This window comes from Balaenoptera ricei, chromosome 5 (genome assembly GCF_028023285.1).
Source record: "Balaenoptera ricei isolate mBalRic1 chromosome 5, mBalRic1.hap2, whole genome shotgun sequence".
Lineage (NCBI taxonomy): Eukaryota > Metazoa > Chordata > Mammalia > Artiodactyla > Balaenopteridae > Balaenoptera > Balaenoptera ricei.
This window is the reverse complement of record NC_082643.1, coordinates 18,857,368-18,883,217: the sequence shown is the minus strand read 5'-3', so window position 1 is coordinate 18,883,217 and position 25,850 is coordinate 18,857,368. Positions and strand designations below refer to the sequence as shown.

Here is a 25,850-nt window from a genome sequence, read left to right as displayed (position 1 = left end):
TTGTAGGCATTTTATGTCTCTCGATATGTATTGCTGGATATTTTAATCCAGGGTTTTCTTGCTGCTCTTTCTTCCCTTTCCTGTCTACCTGCCATTTCACTATTACTACCAACCCTTATTACTACTGGCCAACAGATAATAGGGAAGGATAATACTCTGCTTCAAAATTTGTCTCAAAAATAAAAATAGCCCTGTCATCATCTTAATGAGTAAAAAGGACCAAGTGGTGACTATCTATAAAGGAAGGTTCCCATCAAGCTGGGTTAGCACATCACCTTCCATTACAGATAAAAGCCTGTCCAGCCTTGACATTTGCTAATGGAAACTACCATTTGGTGAGGGCCTTTTTTGTGCCAGGCACCTTACATGTACTATATCATTAAAACTTCACACTAATCCTAGGAACTGCATATTAATATTCCCATTTTACAGATGGGGAAACTAAAGCAGGAAAGGGGTAAATAATATGAACCAGTTCAAACAGCTGTTGGGTGGCAGAGCTGGAACTGCAACACAGGGCTCTCTGGCTCCAAAGTCTACTCTCTTTCTATCTAGCTACAAGGCTCACAGGACAGTGCTCTGAAGAAGCAACGGCTCAGTAAAAGGGATAAGATACAGCTCTGCACCACAATCCCCCACCCCAATCCCTTGCCCTATGCATCGCCTCCATCTGGCTGTCCCTGAGTTGTATCCTCTATAATAAACTGGTAAACACAAATAAAAGCAAAAACAATCTAGCAGCATACAGAGGAGAGAGGAAGAAGCAGGTAAGATCTAGGTAAAAGGAAACAGATTTAAGAAAAAAGGTTAAATAAAAAGTTTTAACTTCAAAAAAATTTTTATATAAATATGAAAAATACCTAAACATTTCTCAGTGTATACTAAGAATTGGCAAAGGATAAAGTCAAAGAAGAAACGAAAGACTGGTCTCAAACAGAATCATACCACTTATTAAACATTCTATAATTAAATGTTTTCATCCACAGAGCTTATATTACTGTATGTTAATTCTCTTACCATTAGTAATTATTTTCCTACTAGACACTATAATAAACCATGTTATCAAGAAAGTTTCTTGGGCTTCCCTGGTGGCGCAGTGGTTGAGAATCTGCCTGCCAATGCAGGGGACAGGGGTTCGAGCCCTGGTCTGGGAAGATCCCACATGCCGCGGAGCAACTGGGCCCGTGAGCCACAACTACTGAGCCCGCACGTCTGGAGCCTGTGCTCCGCAACAAGAGAGGCCGCGATAGTGAGGGGCCCGTGCACCGCGATGAAGAGTGGCCCCCGCTTGCCACAACTAGAGAAAGCCCTCACACAGAAACGAAGACCCAACACAGCCATAAATTTAAAAAATTAATTAATTAATTATTTAAAAAAAGAAAGTTTCTTATTGAATTCTGTTGACTAATATGCTGATTAAGAGATGCACCACGTTCTTTGAAAACACCTTGGGATACATAGCAAACTGTTAATATTTAATAGAGATCCTGGGGAATTAGAGATAAATTTGGGGAGAAGGCACCCATCACTTTAAATTCTCTACAACTATCATGTATTATCTTTTTTAATAAACAAAATATAATATTACTATAATAAAATAACTTCCGAGATTTTCATGGAATTAAAACACATACACAGAAAAACACTCAGCATCAAAACTATACTGAATAGGGGTTTCCCTGGTGGCGCAGTGGTTGAGACTCTGCCTGCCAATGCAGGGGACACGGGTTCGAGCCCTGGTCTGGGAGGATCCCACATGCCGCGGAGCAACTAGGCCCGTGAGCCACAGTTACTGAGCCTGCGCGTCTGGAGCCTGTGCTCCGCAACAAGAGAGGCCGCGATAGTGAGAGGCCCGCGCACCGCGATGAAGAGTGGCCCCCACTTGCCGCAACTAGAGAAAGCCCTCGCACAGAAACGAAGACCCAACACAGCCATAAATAAATAAATAATTTTTTTTAAAAAACTATACTGAATAGAATTTAACCATCCTGATGCATCAGTAGCTCCCAGAAAGGACTTTACATAAACAGAATAAACTCATTAACTTTAAATTACAATATTGAAAAGTTATTAAATGCTAAGCAAAGGAGTTCCCTGGTGGCCAAATGGTAAGGATTCCAGGCTTTCACAGCCATGGCCCGGATTCAATCTCTGGTCCGGGAACTGAGATCCTGCAAGCCACAGGGCACGGCCAAAAAAAAAAAATGCTAAGCAAATCACTCCACTAGATTACTAATTCTTCATGTTGGTAAAATGCAACCTCTAAATAACAAAAACGAGCAAACTTTGCCAGAACGTTATACAGCATGACTTTTTAAACTCCTTCTGGTGGGTTACAAGCAAGTCCTTTCTTCCTCATTTTCAAACAAAGAAAACAAAATAAAACAAAAAACTACCTGCCTATTCAAGAAGACCTACTAGACACAATGTAGAGGAAGGAATAGGGTAACATTAAAAAGTTCAGGAAAATGTCCTTTCAAGAAGATACAACAAGCCTATTTTATAAATTCTAGAGATACTGCTTTAGCAACCACATTGCCGTATTGTGGTTCCATAACTATAAGACTTGGTTGTTTCTATTTTGAAACTTTCAACAAATAGAAGGTTTAAGAGTTGCCAAAATCAATCATTTAATATTAAATGAGTGCTCAATATATAAAAAGCATTCCTGAATTTGAAAGTACCTATTCTGGGTCCAAACTAAGGTATTCCATGTAAAATTGCCATTTAATACCTTCTACCATCACACACACACACACACACACACCCCTCTAAATAACAAAATAATTTCTAACTAAAGGGCATAAAATATAAAACTGCTACCCATATGTGGTTTTAAATTAGAAACAAATGCTTTATAACCCTAGAAAGTAAAATATTTTCTCAAAATGTTATTTTTCAAGGAAATTTTCCGTGAAATATTTTAGCAGGATGTAGGAATCAGGCAATGCTACATTCAAGAAGATAAAAGAAAACCACAGGATGATGTAAGATGATCCCCTCCCCATCCCACCCACCTCCCTACAAAAAAAAAAAAACTCACTATACAACAGATCTAGAGATGGACTAATCCAGGTTGGAGAGGTCAGAAGACTCTGGGAGAGACTCTTCAAGAACACAAAACCAAGTAAAGAATACCAAGTATGTTTAAATATACTAAAAAAAGACTTACAAAACCAGAGGAAGGGTTGGGGTAATTAAAGACAAGTACACAGAAAGCTAAGTAATGAGTTACACAGGAAAGGAAAGGTAATCACTATGTAATAATAATATATAACACTTATATAGAGCCTACTATGTGCTAGGCACTATTCTAATTACATAGGTTAAGTGCTAACAACTCTATGAGCTAGATACTATTTATATAGTACTCATTTTACAGATGAGAAAAGTTGAGCCACACAGAAGTTAAATGACTTGCCCAAGGTCACACAGCTGTAAGTGGCAAGTAGACTACATGACTTATAACCACCTTACAAGTCAGAAGACAGGCACATGGCAGGTGAGGAGTGTAATAGCTAAACCCTCTTCTGCCATTCCAGGAAGCCTAGAGAGAAGGCCTAAAACCAGATTATCAAGACAGAGCAATTTAACCATGTATTTTAGAGATATAGAATTAAGTGCCAAAATAATCTGTTTAAAATGGTGAAAGATAAATAAGTTCTGGGGATACAATGTACAACATGATGAGTGTAGTTAACAATATTCTACTGTATATTTGAAAGTTGCTTAAGAGAGTAAATCTTAAAAAGTTCTCATCACAAGGGGAAAAAAATTGAAACTATGTGAGGTAATGAACATTAACTAAACTTATTGTGGTAATCATTTCACAATATATACATGTATCTAATCATGTTGTATACCTTAAACTTATACAATGTTATGTCAATTATTTCTCAATAAAACTGGGATAAAATGTTGAAAGAGATATCTGGTATAGGGTGTAAGGATTATAGACTATTTGACGCTAAGCCATGTGCATGTCTTTTCAAAAATCAAAGCCATATTTAAAAAATAATAATTGGGGGCTTCCCTGGTGGCGCAGTGGTTAGGAATCCGCCTGCCAATGCAGGGGACACGGGTTTGATCCCTGGTCCAGGAAGATCCCACATGCCACAGAGCAACTAAGCCCATGCGCCACAACTACTGAGCCTGCACTCTAGAGCCCATGAGCCACAATTACTGAGCCTGTGTGCCACAACTACTGAAGGCTACACACCAAGAGCCCATGCTCTGCAACAAGAGAAGCCACCGCAACGAGAAGCCCGCACATTGCAACGAAGAGTAGCCCCCGCTCCCCGCAACCAGAGAAAAGCCCACGCACAGCAATGAAGACCCAATGCAGCCAAAAAAATAAAATAATAAAATAAATAAATTTATTTAAATAATAATAATAATAATTGGTATAGTAATCTCTAAAATCTCTATAAATAAATAGTATTTATATTAAGTTTCCTTTCCTACAGCCAGTATTTTAAGTTGAATGCCATTTTCCAGCTGCATGAAGATTCCATCTAAAAGACAAACTGTTTTCTTATGCTGAGTTAAGGCATCTTGTCATTTGAAGCACACTTTAAAACAATTAATACAGCATTAAGGTAATGTGTTTATACTTTCTGCTCACGGTGTTACTAACCGGACAAGTTACTCTTTGCCCCACAACTAAGTATACCCCAGTGGCTAAAACACACAGCTCACCTCTTTCAGCCTCTTCCTGGGGGACATCACCTTACAGTGAACAAGGCTTGACAGACTGGCATCAAGAAAAACAATCATGTTATTCTTTTTTTTTCACATCAATCTCACATCCTTCCTAACGTGCTCTTCTTCAGTGACCCATCTCTTACAGTGGGTATGTCTACACATTCACCATTATTTGTTGATTGTTCCTAGTTTCTCCACTCAAAAGGTAATGTTATTTACAACACGACAACATGCAGGAACCCAATCATCAAATCTTCTTGAATTCTAAATAAACAAAGATTTTCAATTCTATTTGCTAATGCTTGCCATCTGGAGTGTATCAGAGTAGATGCCAAGTTTTTCTTTTTACCACTACTGATCATAGAACTCTTGTAAAAAGAAATCTAGAGCAATCTTTAGTATTTGAAACAGAACAAAGAGCTGCTCTGAGACAGGAGCAGGGAGGGGGAGCCACTCTCACCTGTGCCCAATTTCATATCTTATCCTTCAAAGCAATTAAGCTTAAATAATCAGATGCCCTCCTCTCCTCCATCCAAACCTTACCTTCCTGCAAGAGTTTAGAAGGTAACAAATGACTTTAAATACCACCTTCTCTGTAAAACTCCTCCTGTCCTCCAGTGACAAATGACACCTCTTCTAAACCCTTTAGCAATTACTGCCTCTACAATTCAATTAATAATCTATTTCGTTGTAATCGCTGTTGATTTGATCTCTGGTAAACTTTGAACAAACTAAAAGTAGTACAAGTTTTTTAAAGGAACTATATTTCAAAACGCTTCTCCTCTGTCACTTCAAAGTTAAAAGCCCAAGATAATGTGTAAAGACCAACATTTAAGTATTGGTACACACCTTAAGTTAAGGTACATACCGTAAGTATTCATGGTAAACTATTTTTTTCGTATCTATTCTGAAAAGTCATAAGCTATGGAGCAATTACCAAGATTTTAAAATAATCCTCCTTGATTCTATTTCAGCAAAAAAAAAACCCCACTTTCAACAAGATTATGAACATACTCCTAGAAAAGCAGAACATGCTTCACATTTTTCAGACTACTTGGTATTCTGAAGAAGCTTACAATGCACTGGGGATCAACGCTATACCACACCAATTTTTCTCCCAACTATATTTTCAATGTAGCTATCATCAACTAACATTTTGAAATTCATCACATTCATTGAAAAGTAGCTATCCAAATAAATAGCCTTGTATTTTCCTCAGAGGATTTCAGAGTGTTTTATACTTGGTTCATGAAACTTACATCAAATCCCAGCTTCAATAAGAGGACTAAGAGGATTATTGTCATTAAATAAACTGAGGAACTGTCTCACAAAACAGCTTACTTAGCTAAAGGCTTGTATTTCAAAATATATGAAGATTTGAGTAAATGAAGAAACCGAAGTATTAATAATAAATACCTCTCACCTGTAGAAAGACACCCACCTTCCTCTTACTTGCTGAGGCCATGAAGCAATCAGGTCATGGTCTTCAAAATCCCTGATGGCATCAAGAACATTCCTGTATCTACTGATAACTCTTGAAGACTGAACAAGTGCTCCTTCCTTACACCACAATCTCATTCTTTTTCTTCCCCATTCATTACCTGATTAGGACCACTCAAAAACCTGAGTGACTTATTCTCCACACCCTGAAGAATCAACCCCTGACTCTTAGCTGGGCAATCTTTCTTTCCTTAACCCTGAAAAATGTGCCAACAACCTAACTAAACTAGGGTTAGAGTTTCCCAGAGAACACCACATTCTCCTTTCCCTTGCACAACCTGGTCTATCTGCTCCTGACACTTACACCTTTACATCTTGTCCTCAGAAGCTTTACCTATCCCTTCAGGTCTGTTACAAATGCCACCTTCTCCATGAAGTGTCCACACCACGCCCCAACCCACCTGAAGCGTAATAGGGCACATGTGCTTATTCAGTACTCCTTTGAGAGCACTTTATCTCATTGCCCTACTTTCCACCTATTTCGCTGCACCAAAGCACTGTCTATTGATTACCTACTATAACTAGTAGGTAAAGCTTGACTTTTCAGCCCAAGAGAACACACTTTTTCTTTAGCACCAACATATGTCTACCAGTTTTAGGGGCTGATATGGGGTAGTATGGTTCTCATTCCTGAATAGGTTTTAGAATCACCTGGAAAGCTTTTCTTCAAAAATACTCATGCTATTCCCCACCTCAAATTAAGCAGAATGGTGGTTATCAGGGCTGGATGGAGTTGTTTAATAAGTTGTTTCAGGGGCTTCCCTGGTGATGCAGTGGTTGAGAATCGACCTGCCAATGCAGGGGACACGGGTTCGAGCCCTGGTCCAGGAAGATTCCACATGCCGTGGAGCAACAAGGCCCATGCGCCACAACTACTGAGCCTGCGCTCTGGAGCCCTCGAGCCACAACTACTGAGGCCGACACGCCTAGAACCCATGCTCCGCAACAAAAGAAGCCACCACAATGAGAGGCCCGCACACTGCAGCGAAGAGAGGCCCCCGCTTGCCACAACTAGAGAAAAGCCCCCGTGCAGCAACGAAGACCCAATGCGGCCAAAAGTAGAAATTAATTAATTAATTAATTAAAAAATAATAAGTTCTTTCAGTTCTGCAAGATTAAAAAAGTTCTGGAGATATGTTCCACAACAATGTAAAAATAATAAACACCACTGAACTGTACCTTAAAAATGCTTAAGATGGTAACGTCTCTATGTCGTTTTTAACAACAGTAAGAAAGAAATTCATTTTTTAAAAAGTTACAAAACTGTACACCTGTGTATAATAAAGAACAACGATCCCGTTTTTGTTTTCAAAAGATAAAAACAACAGGTAACATTTAAATGTGTACTACATGCCAAGCACTGATTTAGGGACTTACTATGCATTAACTGTTAATCCTTACAACTCTAAAGGGTTAGGTACTATTAATTTCCCATTCTACAGATGAGAAAACTGAAGCACAGAGAGATTAATTAACATGTAAAAGAACCACACAGCTAATTAATCACAAAGCCAGGATTTAAATGCAGGCCCTCTGGACACAGTATCCGTGCTCTAACCTCTATGTAATACATACATAAAAGTCTGAAAAGACAATAAACCAAGCTGTTAACACTCTCTTAGGATACAATCATGACAGAGTTTTCACTTTATACACTTCTGTTTTAAGTTTATGCAAAGATCATGTACTGCTTTTTATACTGAAAATACAAATGAAGGTATTTACATTTTGAAAAAATATACTCAATGGAACAGCAAGGTCTCTACCCTGCTAACAATCATTTCATTTCCTTGTATTTCTGTACTGAGACTCTTTACCACCGTAAAGCTAATCTACCTGCCATAACACATGTCTCAGCTTGCTCCCGCTTCCATAAACATATCCTTCCCCTGGAGAGAATGTCCTCTCCTTTGCACTGATACACACCTTTTCACTTACCTTTTTTTTTTTTCTTTCAATTTATCCAAATCTAGTTGGTTTTTTTTCTTTTACATCTTTATTGGAGTATAATTGCTTTACAATGCTGTGTTACTTTCTGCTGTAGAACAAAGTGAATCAGCTATATGTATACATATATGCCCATATCCCCTCCCTCTTGCACCATCCTCCCACCCTCCCTATCTTCCACCTCTAGGTGGTCACAAAGCACCGAGCTGATTTCCCTGTGCTATGCAGCTGCTTCCCACTAGCTATTTTACATGTGGTAGTGTATATATGTCAATACTACCTTCTCACTTAATCCCAGCTTCCCCTTCCCCACACCATCTCAAGTCCATTCCCTACGTCTGCGTCTTTATTCCTGTCCTGCCCCTAGGTTCATCAGAACCATTTTCTTTTGAATTCCATATATATGTGTTAGCACATGGTAATTGTTTTTCTCTGACTTACTTCCCTCTGCATGACTGACAGACTATAGGTTCATCTACCTCAGTTCAAATAACACAATTCCGTTTCGTCTTATGGCTGAGTAATATTCCACTGTACATATGCGCCACATCTTCTATATCCATTCATCTGTCGATGCACACTTAGGTTACTTCCATGTCTTTGCTATGGTAAATAGTGCTGCAATGAACATTGTGGTACATGTCACTTTTTGAATTATGGTTTTCTTAGGATATATGCCCAGTAGTGGGATTGCTGGGTCATATGGTACTACTATTTTTAGTTTGTTAAGGAACCTCCATACTGTTCTCCATAGTGGCTGTATCAATTTACATTCCCACCAACAGTGCAAGAGAGTTCCCTTTTCTCCACACCCTCTTCAGCATTTATTGTTTCTAGACTTTTTGATGATGACCATTCTGACCAGTGTGAGCTGATACCTCATCGTGGTTTTGATTTGCATTTCTCTAATGACTGCTGATGTTGAGCATCCTTTCATGCGTTTGTTGGCAATCTGTATATCTTCATTGGAGAAAAGTCTATTTAGGTCTTCCACCCATTTTTGGATTGGGTTTTTTTTTGATATTGAGCTGCCTGAGCTGCTTGTAAATTTTGGAGATTAATCCTTTGTCAGCTGCTTCATTTGCAAATATTTTCTCTCATTCTGAGGGTTGTCTTTTCGTCTTGTTTATGGTCTCTTTGCTGTGCAAAAGCTTTTAAGTTTTATTAGGTCCCATTTGTTTATTTTTGATCTTATTTCCATTTCTCTAGGAGGTGGGTCAAAAAGGATCTTGCTGTGATTTATGTCATAGAATGTTCTGCCTATGTTTTCCTCTAAGAGTTTGATAGTGTCTGGCCTTAAATTTAGGTCTTTAATCCATTTTGAGTTTATTTTTGTGTATGGTGTTAGGGAGTGTTCTAATTTCATTCTTTTATATGTAGCTGTCCAGTTTTCCCAGCACCACTTATAGAAGAGGCTGTCTTTTCGCCATCGTATATTCTTGCCTCCTTTGTCAAAGATAAGGCGACCATATGTGAGTGGGTTTATCTCTAGGCTTTCTAACCTGTTTCATTGATCTACATTTCTGTTTTTGTGCCAGTACCATACTGTCTTGATTACTGTAGCTCTGTAGTACAGTCTAAAGTCAGTGAGCCTGATTCCTCCAGCTCCGTTTTTCATTCTCAATATTGCTTTGGCTATTCAGGGTCTTTTCTGTTTCCACACAAACTGTACAATTTTTTGTTCTAGTTCTGTGAAAAATGCCCTTGGTAGTTTGATAGGGATTGCGTTGAATCTGTAGATTGCTTTTGGTAGTACAGTCATTTCGCAATGTTGATTCTTCCAATCCAAGAACATGGTATATCTCTACATCTGTTTGTATCTTTGATTTCTTTCATCAGTGTCTTATAATTTTCTGCATACAGGTCTTTTGTCTCCTTAGGTTGGTTTATTCCTAGGTTGGTTTATTTTATTCTTTTTGTTGCAAATGGTAAATGGGAGTTTCCTTAATTTCTATTTCAGCTTTTTGTTGTTAGTGATACGAATGCAAGGGATTTCTGTGCGTTGATATTGTATCCTGCTACTTACCAACTTCATTGATTAGCTCTAGTAGTTTTCTGGTAGCATCTTTAGGATTCTCTATGTATAGTATCATGTTATCTGCAAACAGCAAGAGTTTTACTTCTTCTTTTCTGATTGGGATTCCTTTTATTTCTTTTTCTTCTCTGATTGCTGTGGCTAAAACTTCCAAAACTATGTTGAATAACAGTGGTGAGAGTGGGTTGATCTTACAGGAAACGGTTTCAGTTTTTCACCATTGAAAATGATGTTGGCTGTGAGTTTTTCTTATATGGCCTTTATTATGTTGAGGTAGGTTTCCTCTATGCCCACTTTCTGGAGAGTTTTTATCATAAATGGGTGTTGAATTTTATCAAAAGCTTTTTCTGCATCTATTGAAATTATCATAAGGTTTTTATCCTTCAATTTGTTAATATGGTTTTTCACATTGATTGATTTGTGTATATTGAAGAATCCTTGCATTCCTGGGATAAACCCCACTTGATCACGGTGTATGATCCTTTTAATGTGTTGTTGGATTCTGTTTGCTAGTGTTTTGTTGAGGATTTCTGTATCTATATTCATCAGTGATACTGGCCTGTAGTTTTCTTTTTTGTAACATCTTTGTCTGGTTTTGGTATCAGGGTGATGGTGGCCTCGTAGAATGAGTTTGGGAGTGTTCCTCCCTCTGCTATATTTTGGAAGAGTTTGAGAAGGACGGGGGTTAGCTCTTCTCTAAATGTTGATACAATTCACTTGTGAAGCCATCCAGTCCTGGGCGTTTGTTTGTTGGAAGATTTTGAATCACAGTTTCAATTTCAGTGCTTGTAACTGGTCTGTTCATATTTTCTATTTCTTCCTGGTTCAGTCTTGGAAGGTTATGCTTTTCTACGAATTTGTCCATTTCTTCCAGGTTGTCCATTTTATTAGCATATAGTTGCTCGTAGTAGTCTCTCATGATCCTTTGTATTTCTGCAGTGTCAGTTGTTACTTCTCCTTTTTCATTTCTAATTCTGTAGATTTGAGTCTTCTCCCTTTTCTTCTTGATGAGTCTAATGGTTTATCAATTTTGTTTAACTCACAAAGAACCAGCTTTTGGTTTTATCGATCTTTGCTATTGTTTCCTTCATTTCTTTTTCATTTATTTCTGATCTGATCTTTATGATTTCTTTCCTTTTGCTAACTTTGGGTTTTTCTTGTTCTTCTTTCTCTAATTGCTTTAGGTGTAAGGTTAGGTTGTTTATTTGAGATTTTTCTTGTTTCTTGAGGTAGGATTGTATTGCTATAAACTTCCACCTTAGAACTGCTTTTGCTGCATGCCATAGGCTTTCGGTTTTCATTGTCATCTGTTTCTAGGTATTTTTTGATTTCCTCTTTGGTTTCTTCAGTAATCTCTTGGTCATTTATTAGTGTATTGTTTAGCTTCCGTATGTTTGTATTTTTTACAGATTTTTTCCTGTAATTGATATCTAGTCTCATAGCGTTGTGGTCAGAAAAGATACTCGATACGATTTCAATTTTCTTAAATTTACCAAGTGACCCAAGATATGATCTATCCTGGAGTATGCTCCATGTGCATTTGAGAAGAAAGTGTATTCTGTTGTTTTTGGATGGAATGTCCTATAAATATCAATTAAGTCCATCTAGTCTAATGTGTCATTTAAAGCTGATGTTTCCACATTTATTTTCATTTTGGATGAACGCTGTCCATTGGTGAAAGTGGGGTGTTACTACTATTATTGTGTTCCTGTGAATGTCCCCTTTTATGGCTCTTAGCATTTGCGTTATGTATTGAGGTGCTCCTATGTTGGGTGCATGAATATTTACAATTGTTGTATTTTCTTCTTGGATTGATCCCTTGATCATTATGTAGTGTCCTTCTTTGTCTCTTGTAATAGTCTTTATCTTAAAGTCTATTTTGTCTGATATGAGTATTGCTACTCAGCTTTCTTTTGATTTCCATTTGCATGGAATACCTTTTTCCATCCCCTCACTTTCAATCTGTATGTGTCTCTAAGTCTGAAGTGGGTCTCTTGTAGACAGCATATATACAGGTCTTGTTTTTGTATCCATTCAGTCAGTCTGTGTCTTTGGGTTGGAGCTTTTAATCCATTCACATTTAAGGTAATTATCGATATGTGTGTTCCTATTACCATTTTCTTAATTGTTTTGGTTTTGGTTTTGTAGGCCTTTTCCTTCTCTTGTGTTTCCTGCCTACAGAAGTTCCTTTAGCATTTGTTGTAAAGCTGGTTTGGTGGTGCTGAATTCTCTTAGCTTTTGCTTGTCTGAAAAGCTTTTGATTTCTCCGTCAAATCTGAGTCAGATCCTTGCTGGGTAGAGTAATCTTGGTTGTAGGTTTTTCTCTTTCATCACTTTAAGTATATCCTGCCACTCCCTTCTGGCCTACAGTTTCTGCTGAAAAATCAGCTGATAACCTTATGGGGATTCCTTTGTATGTTATTTGTTACTTTTCCCTTGCTGCTTTTAATACTTTTTCTTTGAATTTAATTTTTGTTAGTTTGATTAACATGTGTCTTGATGTGTTTCTCCTATGGTTTATCCTGTATGGGACTCTCTGTGCTTCCTGGACTTGGGTGACTATTTCCTTTCCCATGTTAGGGAAGTTTTCGACTATAATCTCTTCAAGTATTTTCTCAGACCCTTTCTTTTTCTCTTCTTCTTCTGGAACCCCTATAATTTGAATGTTGGTGCATTTAGTGTTGTCCCAGTGGTCTCTGAGATTGTCTTCAATTTTTTTCATTCTTTTTTCTTTATTCTGCTCATCGGCAGTTATTTCCACCATTTTGTCTTCCAGCTCACTTATTTGTTCTTCTGCCTCAGTTATTCTGTTATTGATTCCTTCTAGTGTGTTTTTCATTTCAGTTACTGTTGTTCATCTCTGTTTGTTTGTTCTTTAGTTCTTCTAGGTCCTTGTTAAACGTTTCTTGCATTTTCTCCATTCTTTTTCCAAGATTTTGGATCATCTTTACTATCATTACTCTGAATTCTTTTTCAGGTAGACCATTTCCTCTTCATTTGTTTGGTCTGTTGGGTTTTTACCTTGCTCCATCACCTGCTGTGTATTCCTCTGGCTTCTCATTTTTTTTAATTTACTGTGTTTGGGGTCTCCTTTTCATAGGCTGCAGGTTCATAGTTCCTATTATTTCTGGTGTCTGCCCCCAGTGGGTGAAGTTGGTTCAGTGGCTTGTGTAGGCTTCCTGGTTAGGGGGACTGGTGCCTGTGTTCTGGTAGATGGGGCTGGATTTTGTCCCTCTGGTGGGCAGGGCCGCGTCAGGTGGTGTGTTTTGGGGTGTCTGTAAACAAAGTATGACTTTAGGCAGCCTCTCTGTTAATGGGTGGGATTGTGTTCCTGTCTTGCTAGTTGTTTGGCATGGGGCATCCAGCACTAGAGCTTACTGGCCATTGGGTGGAGGTGGGTCTTAGTGTTGAGACAGATATCTTTGGGAGAGCTCTCGCTGATTAATACTACATGGGGCCAGGAGGCCTCTGGTCGTCCAACATCCTGAACTTGGCTCTCCCACCTTGGAAGGTCAGCCTGAGCACCAAGACCCTGCCAGCCACACGGCTTGGAAGAAAAGGAGAAAAAATAAATAAAAAAATAAAAATATGAACAGGGCTTCCCTGTTGGCACAGTGGTTAAGAATCCACCTGACAATGCAGGGGACATGGGTTTGAGCCCTGGTTCAGGAAGCTCCCACATGCCACTGAGCAACTAAGCCCGTGTGCCACAACTACTGAGCCTGTGCTCTAGAGCCCACGAGCCACAACTACTGAAGCCTGCGCACCTAGAGCCCGTGCTCCGCAATGAGAAGCCACCACAGTGAGAAGCCATGCACCACAACGAAGAGTAGTCCCCGCTCGCTGCAACTAGAGAAAACCAGTGCGCAGCAATGAAGACCCAATGCAGCCAAAAATAAATAAATAAATAAATTTATTAAAAAAAAAAAAACTGAACAGAGCCCCAAAACAAATGGCAAAAGCAGATGAAATCACACAAAGAAACATACACACACACACACTCACAAAAAGAGGAGAAAGAAAAAAAAGAAAGGAAGAGAGCAACCAAACATATAAACAAATCCACCAATGATAACAAGCACTTAAAACTAAACTAAGATAAAACCAAAAACCAAAATAGACATAAAAACAAAAACAAATTAGACCCAGAAAGCAAACCCCAAGTCTACAGCTGCTCCCCAAAGTCCACCGCCTTTTTCTGGGAGCATTCATTGTCTATTCAGGTATTCCACATATACAAGGTTTACCAAGCCAATTGCAGGCATTTAGTCCACTGCTCCTGAGGCTACACAGAGAAATTTCCCTTTCTCTTCTCTGTTTGCACAGTTCCTGGGGTTCAGGTTTGGTTTTGGTCCCACCTCTGCGTAGGCCGCCCTCAGGCATCTGTTTCTTGCCCAGACAGGAGGAGGTTAAAGCAGTGGCTGATTAGAGCTCTCTTGCTCACTCAGGCTGAGGAGAGGGAGGGGTACGGCAGTCACAGGTGGAATGCGGGGCATGCCTGTGGCAGCAAAGGCCAGAGTGACACTGCAACAGCCTGAGGTGCACCATGTGTTCTCCTGGGGAAGCTGTCCCTGGATCATGGGACCCTGGCAGTGGCGTGCTGCACAGGCTCCCAGGAGGGTGTGGGTAGTGACCTGCGCTTGCAAACAGGATCCTTGGTGGCAGCGGTAGCAGTCCATGCCCGCCTCTGGGGTCCGAGATGATACCCGCGGCTCGTGCCCATCTCTGGAGCTCACTTAGGTGGTGCTCTGTCACCTGTGGGAACACAGAGCAGGAAGCCCCTCTCCTCGTGCACTCCAAGACAATGGTCTTTTGCCTCTTCGGCAGGTCCAGACTTTTTCCCAGACTCCCCCCCTGCTAGCTGTGGTGCACTAGCCCCCTTCAGGCTGTGTTCACGCAGCCAACCCCAGTCCTCTCCCTGGGGTCTGACCACCGAAGCCTGAGCCTCAGCTCCCAGCCCCCCCTTCCTATGTTGCATTCCTAGGTGCAACACAGGAGCACCTCAATACATAAAGCAAGTTTTAGAAGAATACTTGCAGTGATTTCATTTATAAAAATCTCAAAAACATCAAAACTAAACAATGTATTATCTAAGGAATCAACATGGAAAAGCAAATGAATGATAAACACAAAATTCAGAATAGGGAGTTCCACTTGGGTGAGAGACACATAAGAGCCTTCTGGTTTTACCTACTTTAATAATAATGTTCTTTTTAATAACTTAGGTGGTTAAGTATAGAGGCATTTACTGTACCATGTTTCTTTAGATCCTATGGATGACTTACTGTTAGTTTTTTATTCTATTCAACATCTAATAAAAACAAATGAGTAAAAAAAGAAAACTTATAGATCCTGACTTTAAGGTACTTAAAAACCTCAATTCAAAAGCAATACTAGGGCTTCCCTGGTGGCGCAGTGGTTGAGAGTCTGCCTGCTAATGCGGGGGATGCGGGTGCGAGACCTGGTCTGGGAAGATCCCACATGCCGCAGAGCGGCTGGGCCCGTGAGCCACAACTACTGAGCCTGCGTGTCTGGAGCCTGTGCTCCGCAACGGGAGAGGCCGCAATAGTGAGAGGCCCACGCACCACGATGAGGAGTGGCCCCCGCTTGCCGCAACTAGAGAAAGCCCTCGCACAGAAACGAAGACCCAACACAGCCATAAATAAATAAACAAACAAACAAACAAAAAAAAAAAGTAAAAAAAAAAAAAACACATGTTGCTAGGCTCTACCTACCCCCAGAGTTGCTGATTCAGTAGGAATCAATAATTTTAAAAAAAAAACAAAAAAAAGCAATACTAAATCACATAACTGCATTTATATTTTTCTCTACATATTAGTAGTGAACAATGCAGAGTTATCAGTATTCAAATAGTTAAACCCATCACTAGCACCAATTAGTGAAATAATCAGTAAGAAAATAAATCCCCATTCAGAGGAGGGAATAAAAAAAAAAAAAGCCATGCCATGTCTAAAACCTAATGACACTTACATTTACCTATTTTACTGAATGATTTGAGCTCATAGCTTGATTGATAAAGCAGGATAACCTTCAGAATCTGACGCAAAGGGCTGCCCTTTTGTACCTTTTATCAAGGCAGAACCAATAAATACAAGTTCAAAATATGGAAAAGTTTCTGTTGCCTCCCACTATATGATGATAAGGAAACTGCTAAAGTCACAAAATTTCACTTATACCCAAACCACTCTTTAGAGGCCTGAGCCTATGACCCAGATAAATGTCACACTAGCCAACTCCAGCTGACAGGGATTTTAGGAATGCTTTCCAACAGACATGGCACAGCTCTGGTGTATCAGGAAGAAGTCCGCACTGAACTTAGCTATAAAACAGATAGGTTACTAGAGACAAAACAGGAAAGAACTTTTTTTTCTTTTTTTTTTTTTTTTTTTATTAATTTATTTATTTTTTATTTTATAGCTGTGTTGGGTCTTCGTTTCTGTGCGAGGGCTTTCTCTAGTTGTGGCAAGCGGGGGCCACTCTTCATCACGGTGCACGCGCCTCTCACTATCGCGGCCTTTCTTGTTGTGGAGCACAGGCTCCAGATGTGCAGGCTCAGTAATTGTGGCTCACGGGCCTAGTTGCTCTGCGGCATGTGGGATCTTCCCAGTCCAGCGCTCGAACCCGTGTCCCCTGCATTGGCAGGCAGACTCTCAACCACTGCACCACCAGGGAAGCCCGAACTTTTTTTTCTTAATGGTAAGAAGACTTTAACATGAGATCTACCCTCTTAACAATTGTAAGTGTCAATAATAATTTACATTGGGACTTCCCTGGCAGTCCAGTGGTTAAGGTTCCACACTTCCAATGGAGGGGACACGGGTTCAATCCCTGGTCAGGGAACTAAGATCCCACATGCCGCAGGGCACAGCCAAAAAATTTATATATATATAATTTACATTGTTGTGGGTACAATGGTAAAGAGCAGATCTCTAGAGCTTATCCATCTTATTTGACTGAAATTTTATGTCTATTGGTTAGTAACTCCCCATTTCCCCCTTCACCCAACCCCTGGCAACCACTCTTTGAGTGTCTGATTTTGACTATTTCAGGTACCTTTTGTAAGTGGAATCACACAGTATTTGTCTTTCTGTGACTGACTTATTTCACGCTGCACAATGTCCTCCAGATGCATCCATGTTGTGGCACATTGCAAAATTCCCTTCTTTGTTAAAATTGAATAGTATTCTATTATATGTTTATACCACATTTTGTTTATTCATTCATCCATCCATGGATATGTAGGTTGTTTCCACAACTTAGCTATTGTGAATGGTGCACAAAGAGAAAACTCATTTGCAATGAATAATTGAGGGGAATTTTCAGAGGGCCCCCTTTCCTAGGTTCAACTATAGCTGCTAAATACACACATTGAGAAAGGCAGGCCTAGCTTACAGGGTGTGTTGAATTGTTCTTTATTCAAAGCCAGATCCGAGACTGATATCAATCAAAGAAAAAAAAAGATTTATAATTGTTGAGCTGCCCAAGCATGAATAAGCAAATGCTTCATGTTAAAACTGTGAGGTCAAGAGAGGTTCAGGATCAAGCAGAAAGGATAATTATATTTATATTTGGTTACATTAAAACTTTAATATGGAGAGAATCCCAATGGTTGCTCTATAGAGTATTCCTGCCTATATTACATCAACTAAGTGGATTTGCTATTAATACCAAAGACAATTCCTCATTTACAGAGAAAGAACTACCATGCTAAAGCTTCTCCCTCCTGTCTAGAGCTGGGTATGTGTTTAGCAATGGGCTTATGTGTCTGTCATCCCCACCAAATTTACTAAGACCAAACTAAAAATGTTGTAAGTATGCCAAATCCGAAACAGACTCACCCAAAAGAAAAAAAAAAAAAAGTGACTAAAACTTCTACCACAAGCTATATGATTAGTATAAGATCACATCTACTTCCAATAGCCCTTCAATCTCTAAAACAGTAACTCAGAGTTAAAGACTTGTTCAACTTTTGATTATCTACCAACCAAATGATGCTTTTGCTTTTCACAAGTTCTACTGGAATAAAAGTATAATTCATGACAAGCATTTATAATACAAACATGTCAATAAAAGGAGATCTCCATTCACCACCAGAAGTTTCTCAAACTAGTAACAATCCATTGACTACACTGTGAGAACTACCAGCAGCTTGGGGTGGTTCAATCCTTGGTTCCTGGGTTCCTGTACCAGTCCTACTATTATCCTATACTCCCGAGTAAATCAAAATGATTTAAATTTCACAAGAACATTTATTGAAGAGCAGTTAAACAGTAGCTAAAAAAATTGAAAAGAAAGTAAATTCAACCATAAGTGAGTAAATAAAGGATGGTACATCTATCACGTTGTATATTAGTCCAGCCACTACAAAGGATAATGTAAATGTAGCTATTACGGACATTCCCAATGTATTAGTTAAGACATAAAACTAAACAAATCCCCTAAGATTATGTATATTATGGTACCATTCTGACAAAAACACATACAAGTATATGCACATAAATGTATATAAGAATATATAAATGTGTTTGTAAGAATACCCATCAAAAAACTCACAGAAATAATCACTGGGTAACTTTTCACCTGCATTTTCTAATTTTTTCTACAGCGAAAGTTATTTTTGTTTAAAAAAAAATCACAACCTCTCTAGACCTTCATTCTATTCATTTTTTAATAAGAAGCTAAGACAGTTGTACCCAAACACCTATCTTACAGCAATATCTAGGCATAGTGTGAGGTAATGTGAGGAATTTAAAGAAAATCCCTAGAAATAAAAAGTATAATATGGTAATACCTCCAATGAGGATGAAGATGAGTTCCAGAAACACTCCGCATTCTCAGGAACTTTGTTACCAAAGGAGAAAGAGTTCTAGAGGGCAGGTCTGCATTTCAAAGATGCTACATGTTGGAAGGGCAATTCCTTCCTCACTTTCCAACTCCAACATACAAGATGCCCACCCACTCACTTTCTTACTGAAGACCCAATCAGTCACCTTACATTGCCACTGCTTCCTTGAAAGAACCTATTGCAAGAATTTGTTCAAAATGTTCATAACAAACAATGCTTCTCCTTAAACACTTTTTCTGTATGTCATAGAATATGTTTATTTACTGCTTATATTTTTATTTTTTTTAAATACATCTTTATTGGAGTATAATTGCTTCACAATGTTGGGTTAGTTTCTGTTGTAAAACAAAGTGAATCAGCCATATGCATACATATATCCCCATATCCCCTCCCTCTTGAGCCCTCCTCCCACCCTCCCTATCCTACCTCTCTAGGTGGTTGCAGAGCAAAGAGCTGATCTCCCTGTGCTATGCTGTTGCTTCCCACTAGCTATCTATTCTACATTTGGTGGTGTATATATGTCAATGCTACTCTCACTGTCTCCCAGCTTCCCCCTCTCCCCACACTGTGTCAAGTCCATTCTCTATGTCTACGTCTTTATTCCTGCCCTGCCACGAGGTTCATCAGTACCATTTCTATTTTTTTTTAGATTCCATATATATGCGTTAGCATACGGTATTTGTTTTTCTTTCTGACTTACTTCCCTCTGCATGACAGACTCTAGGTCTATCCACCTCACTACAAATAATTCAATTTCGTTTCTTTTTATGGCTGAGTAATATTCCATTGTATATTTGTGCCACATCATTATCCATTCATCTGTTGATGGACATTTAGGTTGCTTCCATGTCCTGGCTATTGTAAATAGTGCTGCAATGAACATTGTGGTACATGTCTCTTTTTGAATTATGGTTTTCTCAGGGTATATGCCCAGTAGTGGGATTGCTGGGTCATATGGCACTTCTATTTTTGGTTTTTTAAGGAACCTCCATACTGTTCTCCATAGTGGTTGTATCACTTTACATTCCCACCAAGAGTGCAGCATTCCACCACACCCTTTCCAGCATTTATTGTTTCTAGATTTTTTGATAATGGCCATTCTGACCAGTGTGAGCTGATACCTCATTGTAGTTTTTTTTTTTTTTTTTTTTTTTTTTTATTTTTGGCTGTGTTGGGTCTTCGTTTCTGTGCGAGGGCTTTCCCTAGTTGCAGCAAGTGGGGGCCACTCTTCATCACAGTGCACAGGCCTCTCACTATCGCGGCCTCTCTTGTTGCGGAGCACAAGCTCCAGACGTGCAGGCTCAGCAATTGTGGCTCACGGGCTTAGTTGCTCCACGGCATGTGGGATCTTCCCAGACCAGGGCTCGAACCCGTGTCCCCTGCATTGGCAGGCAGACTCTCAACCACTGCGCCACCAGGGAAGCCCCCCTCATTGTAGTTTTGATTTGCATTTCTCTAATAATTAGTGATGTCGAGCATCTTTTCATGTGTCTCTTGGCCATCTGTATGTCTTCTTTGGTGAAATGTCTATTTAGGTCTTCTGCCCATTTTTTGATTGGGTTGTTTATTTTTTTTGATATTGAGCTCCATGAGCGGTTTGTGTATTTTGGAGATTAATCCTTTTTCTGATGTTTCATTTGCAAATATTTTCTCCCATTCTGAGGGTTGTCTTTTCATCTTGTTTATGATTTCCTTTGCTGTGCAAAAGCTTTTAAGTTTAATTAGGGCCCATTTGTTTATTTTTGTTTTTATTTTCATTACTCTAGGAGTCCGTAAACATTTTTAAACCTTCCTTATATCTGACTGTAATAGTATTAGACATAAGGCTATATGTGTAATAAAACTATTTACTGAACACTGTGTGAGGCACTTTGCATGCTCTTATTCACCTTCACCTCAGCCCCATAAAGAGGGTGTACCATTAGCCCTCTCATAAAATAGGAGACGACTTACCCAAGGACATTGTCACAAAAATTTTAAACCCAGGTCAGACTCCAAACCCAGGCAGGCTCCTTCCACTTATACTATACTACCTTTTAAGTTCTTATGCCTTATGAAGGGCTGCAAATCACTCAGGTCCTTCTCAGCAGATCCTTCAACTAAGGACAAGATAGCATCTGCCCTGGGGTGTTCACTAAGGGCTTGATTGATCTTTGCTTTTCCTTCTCAGGCCCAATGACCTTTCTTCTTTCATTTAATGAACTGAGTGCCTACTGTGTACAAGGCACTTAAAAGAAATACAAAAATGAGTACAGCACAGCCTCCATCCTCAAAAAGCTCTTAGAAACTGTTAGGAACTACAAGTAAACTACTAAACTACTATTAAAATTGGTCAACTACTATTGAATAAGATGGATAAATCTATAAAGAAATATCATCAAACATCAGGAACTCCTGAAAAGCTCGATTTCAAGTAAAACAGGTTTTACTCATTAAAGGACCAAAATTTTTCTTAAAATTAAGCATCCTAAATAAAAATATTTCTATCTTCTTAAGCGTAAACTCAGTATAACGATAAAAAGAGCTAACACTGATGAAATGCACTGCTATGCTAAGTGTTTTACATACACTTAGTATTTAGTCTTCAGTATTTAGTACCAACCCTGAGGTTGGTACTATTCATAGACCCATTTTAAAAGGCTATAACAAAAAACAAAGGTTATCTACCTAAAGCACACAGCTAGTAAGTAATGGAGCTGTGATTCAAATGCAGTAGTCTACCTCTTTATTCTGCCTTCTGATACAATGACTCAAGCATTTATTGACCACCTATTGCATAGAGCGTTGTGTTGAGAAATGAGGATAGGGAAGTGAACAAGATATCTTCTTCATGACCTCACCTTCTGATTAAAAGACAGATAAACAAGAACAAAAATGAAATAATTACAGATTGTATAAAATGTTATAAAGGGAATAAGGTGGTGTGACAGGGTAACCGGGAAAGGCTTACTTCTGTTACGGCTCTTGTAGTTTAGTTCGGTTTGTTCCCAAAGACAAGCTGGCCAGATAGCCAGGCTGGGGACCAGAGGAGCAAGGAGAAGAGAAAAGACAGACCACTGCTAGTGAAGATGATCAGAGAAGTGGCACGAAGCCCTAGTTTCATCACAAATGTGGAAACTGGCTTAGGAAAAGTTAATGATTGATCAAGGTCTCAAGCTGGGACTGAAAGAATAGCTGTGATTTCAGAAGACAGGTGACATTCTGGGTAAGGGAAAGAGTATAAATACAGCCTCTGGTTAGAGCAAGAGAATAAAGGTGGACTCAGAAGAGGTGCCCTGACTATGGGGCTAGAATCCTGCAAGCAATGGTAACTCTATTTGTTATAGGTGGCGGTAAGCATAGTCAGACTGTGCTGTGCTAGGGGAGAAATAACTTCTGTACAAAAGGTTTTCTTCCTTTGATTTTTCTTTTTCTTTTTTTTTGGTGGGTGTTTATTTGCAAGGTGGGAAACTACAACAGGGAAATGAACTAAGAGAAACTGGTGAGAAATTTTAAAAACTGACTAAAGGAGGTAGTAACAGAAATGAAGACAGAGACAGCTTCGAGCACCAGTCAGGATATGTTTGACTACAGGTATAACAATGGGACTAGAAATATACCTGCAGAATCCAACATGAAATACCTACCGTACTGAATAAACCCTGCATGTTTTCACAAATGTTGTGGCATTTTTCCATAAACCCCAATGAGCCAATGTTCTTTCTACTGAATAATACCATGCCTAAGAGAATATCACCCATCCCTGATGAATACGGCTGCATAGTATCTTTTTAAAATCCCAGCAGGTAAGTCTGTGTACATATTAATTCACTTAACATTACCAAATGCCAACTAAATTTAAGCACAACATAAACCACATTAGTCTATTCATGCGGTACACAATTTCCAAAGATAAACTACTGTTTTATTAAGTCCAGGTCCCACACAGGCCTCAACAAATTATAGAATTTGAAAATTATTTTAAAGAAACAAAAGGACTCAGACCAGTTTTAGCATGTTGAGTAGTCCCAATGCTATTTTTAAAATGAGCAACACTTCTCCATATGCAACTTTTTCCAAATGATACTAACAAGGTCAAGGACCATATCCTATCTGAAAACAACACCTGTACAACACAGCTAGGATCTCTTACAACGGCTTATCTACAAGTGTTGGACCTTAAGGATTTTATTTATACGTTAATTTTACATACATCTTTATGTTTACACATTTTATATTTGAAATATTTATATTATTGCTCTTATATATTTGTTTTCCTTCTATTCATTTATATTTTTATATGTAACAGTGCTACAGTGTACTGACGGCCTTTAAAAAGAACCTCCTTAGGTTTTACCAAGATTTCACATTCACTGGATAATTTGGGCCTCAGAACAACCTTGTGAAATATGCAAGTAAAAGTATCATCTTCCCCCTCTGTACAGAGGTGCTCAGAAAGATTAAGTAACTTGACTAGTTCAAGATCTCACAGTCAACGGCAAGGGCAGGGCCCTGACCGTGCCTTCAGACTCTTTGTTCATGCTCTCCGCCCCGCGGGACACTACCGATTTAGTACCTGAATATTCACGTGCCTCTCTTCAACAAATCCGGACTGTAACTAAAAGCCATACCAATGCCGCCGGGCCAATGCTCCGAGCGTCTAAACGCAGCCGGAACACTAGTGCTCTTCAGTAAACATAAACACCAGCACACGTTTCAGTCCGGACCCCATTCAGTGCTGGCTTTGCTCCACCGCACAAAACTTGTTAAAATACACTACGGCTTTAAAGCATAACTCTTAATGGAACTGTCTTTTTCACTCAGTGGGAAATTCAGTAAATCAGAGGTGACTCATACTGTTAACTTATGGTTTTGTAAATTAATAATTCTGGATGCCAAAGGAAAGGAATGAATTACACAGATCCCTCTCCATCCCCAACCCCAAAGTTGCCGAAGTGTCAATGCGCAGCAGTAAAGCCTACTGACAGAGGTGGGTGGGGCTGGAGCTAGTATACCTCCTCTCTGCGACCCCCACCGTCCCAGGTAACTCACTCGTCAAAGGCCAGCGGGTCTCTTCCGACCCCCAGTCCCGTAGGGACCAGAGTGACTACCCGGCCCCGCACCCCTCAGCGACCAAGACCAGAGCCCTGCCGGGAGGTGCAGCTGTGACGACTCGCACAGCTGGGGCTGCCCCCTTCCCCCGGCGTCCCCACCTGTCCCGGGTAGCCCGCACACCTGGCAGCCCCAGCCCGGGCAGAGGATGCGCGGTGAGAACCGGCCCCGCAACGCGGGGCCCCAGCGCGGCCGAGCGACCCAAGGCAAGTCCGCTTCCGCCCCCAGCCCACATGGCCGCGGCCGCCCGCGCCCCTACCCAGCGTGCGCCCCGCGAGGCCGGGGTCCGGTGGGGCCCCAGATCCCCCGGAGGAGAGAGGGGGCGGCGGCGCTTCACACTGTGGGGAGGAGGAAGCGCGACCGGCGCGGCCGCGGGGGGAAGAGGAGGAGCGTGTCCCGACCGGCCGCGAGGTCAGGCGGAGAGGGGAGGGGGGGCGGCAGCGGCGCCGCTGGGGAGCGGGAGTCTACCTGCGAGCAGAAGTACGAGCCCTGTATGCCCAGCTTGATGCAGGTGGGACACTGGAGCTTGGCCTCACTGCTGCAACCGTCCGTCTCGCACACACGCGTCTCCACGGCCGCCATGCTGGCTGGCTGATGGAGGAGCACCTCACCGAGGAAGAGGGGGAGGAGGGAAGGAGGAACTGCTGGGCAGAAGGAGGGCAGGGGTGGGGAGAGAGGCCGAGCCGGGGGAGGAGCTCGGCCCGCCAGGCCTGGGCGCGGGAGGAGGAGGAGCGCCGGGCCTGCCCAGACCACGCTGCGCGCCCCGCCCCCGCCCCGCGCGCGCAGCTGGAGCCCCGCCCCGCGGCCTTGGCCCCGCCCCCGCCCGAGGCCCCAGCCTTTTCGCGGCCGGCGTGCACGTGGGGGCCGTAGGGGTACCTGGCAGAGCGTTCGGCTCCTCCGCGCTGTCCTTCTTGTAGCCGCGGCCAGCGCGACCTCCCGGCGCCCGGCGGAGAAGGCCCGGTGCGGCCAACTGGGAGAGGCCCTCTCAGTGTCTAGAGAGAGCTCCCCAGTCGTCCCTTACTGACTGGATCCCAGGGTCTTGAACGTCTCCCAGACTTTCGGGCGGTTGGAAAAGGGCGCTCCATTCCTCTGTGTTGGTCCACCCGGCAACTCCTTGGAAAAGGAAAGTAATTCCCTTTTTAAAGTTCTGTTTCTCGAGGATAGTGTCTGATGTGAGGCCTGAGGACCACCATTCATTCACAAAAAAAGGAAGCCAGGGAACTGTCAGTGGAGAGGTGGGCTGGGACTTGCGTCTGGCTTCCCTCCTGCCGGATTTTTTTTCACACCACCGACCCTCCATTCACAATGTATAGTGCTACTGATGGTAACACAGCTACTAAATAGTCAATACAAACCGTAGTTTTTTGTATTATCCCAGTTGATAGTTTAAGAGGTGAAATAGGGGAAAATTGTGTTGATCATGAAATGTCAGAGTTGAAAGGAGCTTTAGAGTTCATCTAATGAAACCTCTTGCCTAAATCTCTTCAACTACATCCCAGATCTGCCATTTTCTAATTTGTGCTTGAATACCTCCTGTCACCAGGGAAGAGAGAAGAACTAGTATTTTTTTTTCTGATAATTTTTTTTAATAATTTTTATTGAAGTTTAGTTGCTTTACAATGTTTTGTTAGTTTCAACTGTACCGTAAAATGAATCAGTTATACGTATACATATATCCACTCTTTTTTAGATTTCCTTCCCATTTAG

General features: G+C 40.7%; 2 protein-coding genes across 3 annotated transcripts in view; one reads left to right on the top strand and one right to left on the bottom strand.

Moving 5' to 3' along the window:
• Positions 1–24,861, bottom strand: part of METAP1 (methionyl aminopeptidase 1) — a 69,684-nt gene extending 44,823 nt beyond the window's left edge. Inside the window, exons 1-2 of one of the 2 annotated variants that reach the window (XM_059922460.1) lie at positions 24,612–24,678; positions 4,699–4,753 (exon numbers count right to left, since the gene is read on the bottom strand). In XM_059922460.1, the coding sequence (XP_059778443.1) occupies positions 4,699–4,725 (27 nt within the window). In that variant the 5' untranslated portion in view covers positions 4,726–4,753; positions 24,612–24,678. Of the gene's footprint in view, positions 1–4,698; positions 4,754–24,611 lie in introns of both variants that reach the window. The other variant, XM_059922459.1, reaches the window with a different exon arrangement.
• The window catches only part of EIF4E (eukaryotic translation initiation factor 4E), a 122,120-nt gene continuing 120,561 nt past the window's right edge, over positions 24,292–25,850 (top strand). The window contains exon 1 of the mRNA XM_059922462.1: positions 24,292–24,532. Coding sequence (XP_059778445.1) covers positions 24,292–24,532 — 241 coding nt within the window. The remainder of the gene's footprint in view (positions 24,533–25,850) is intronic.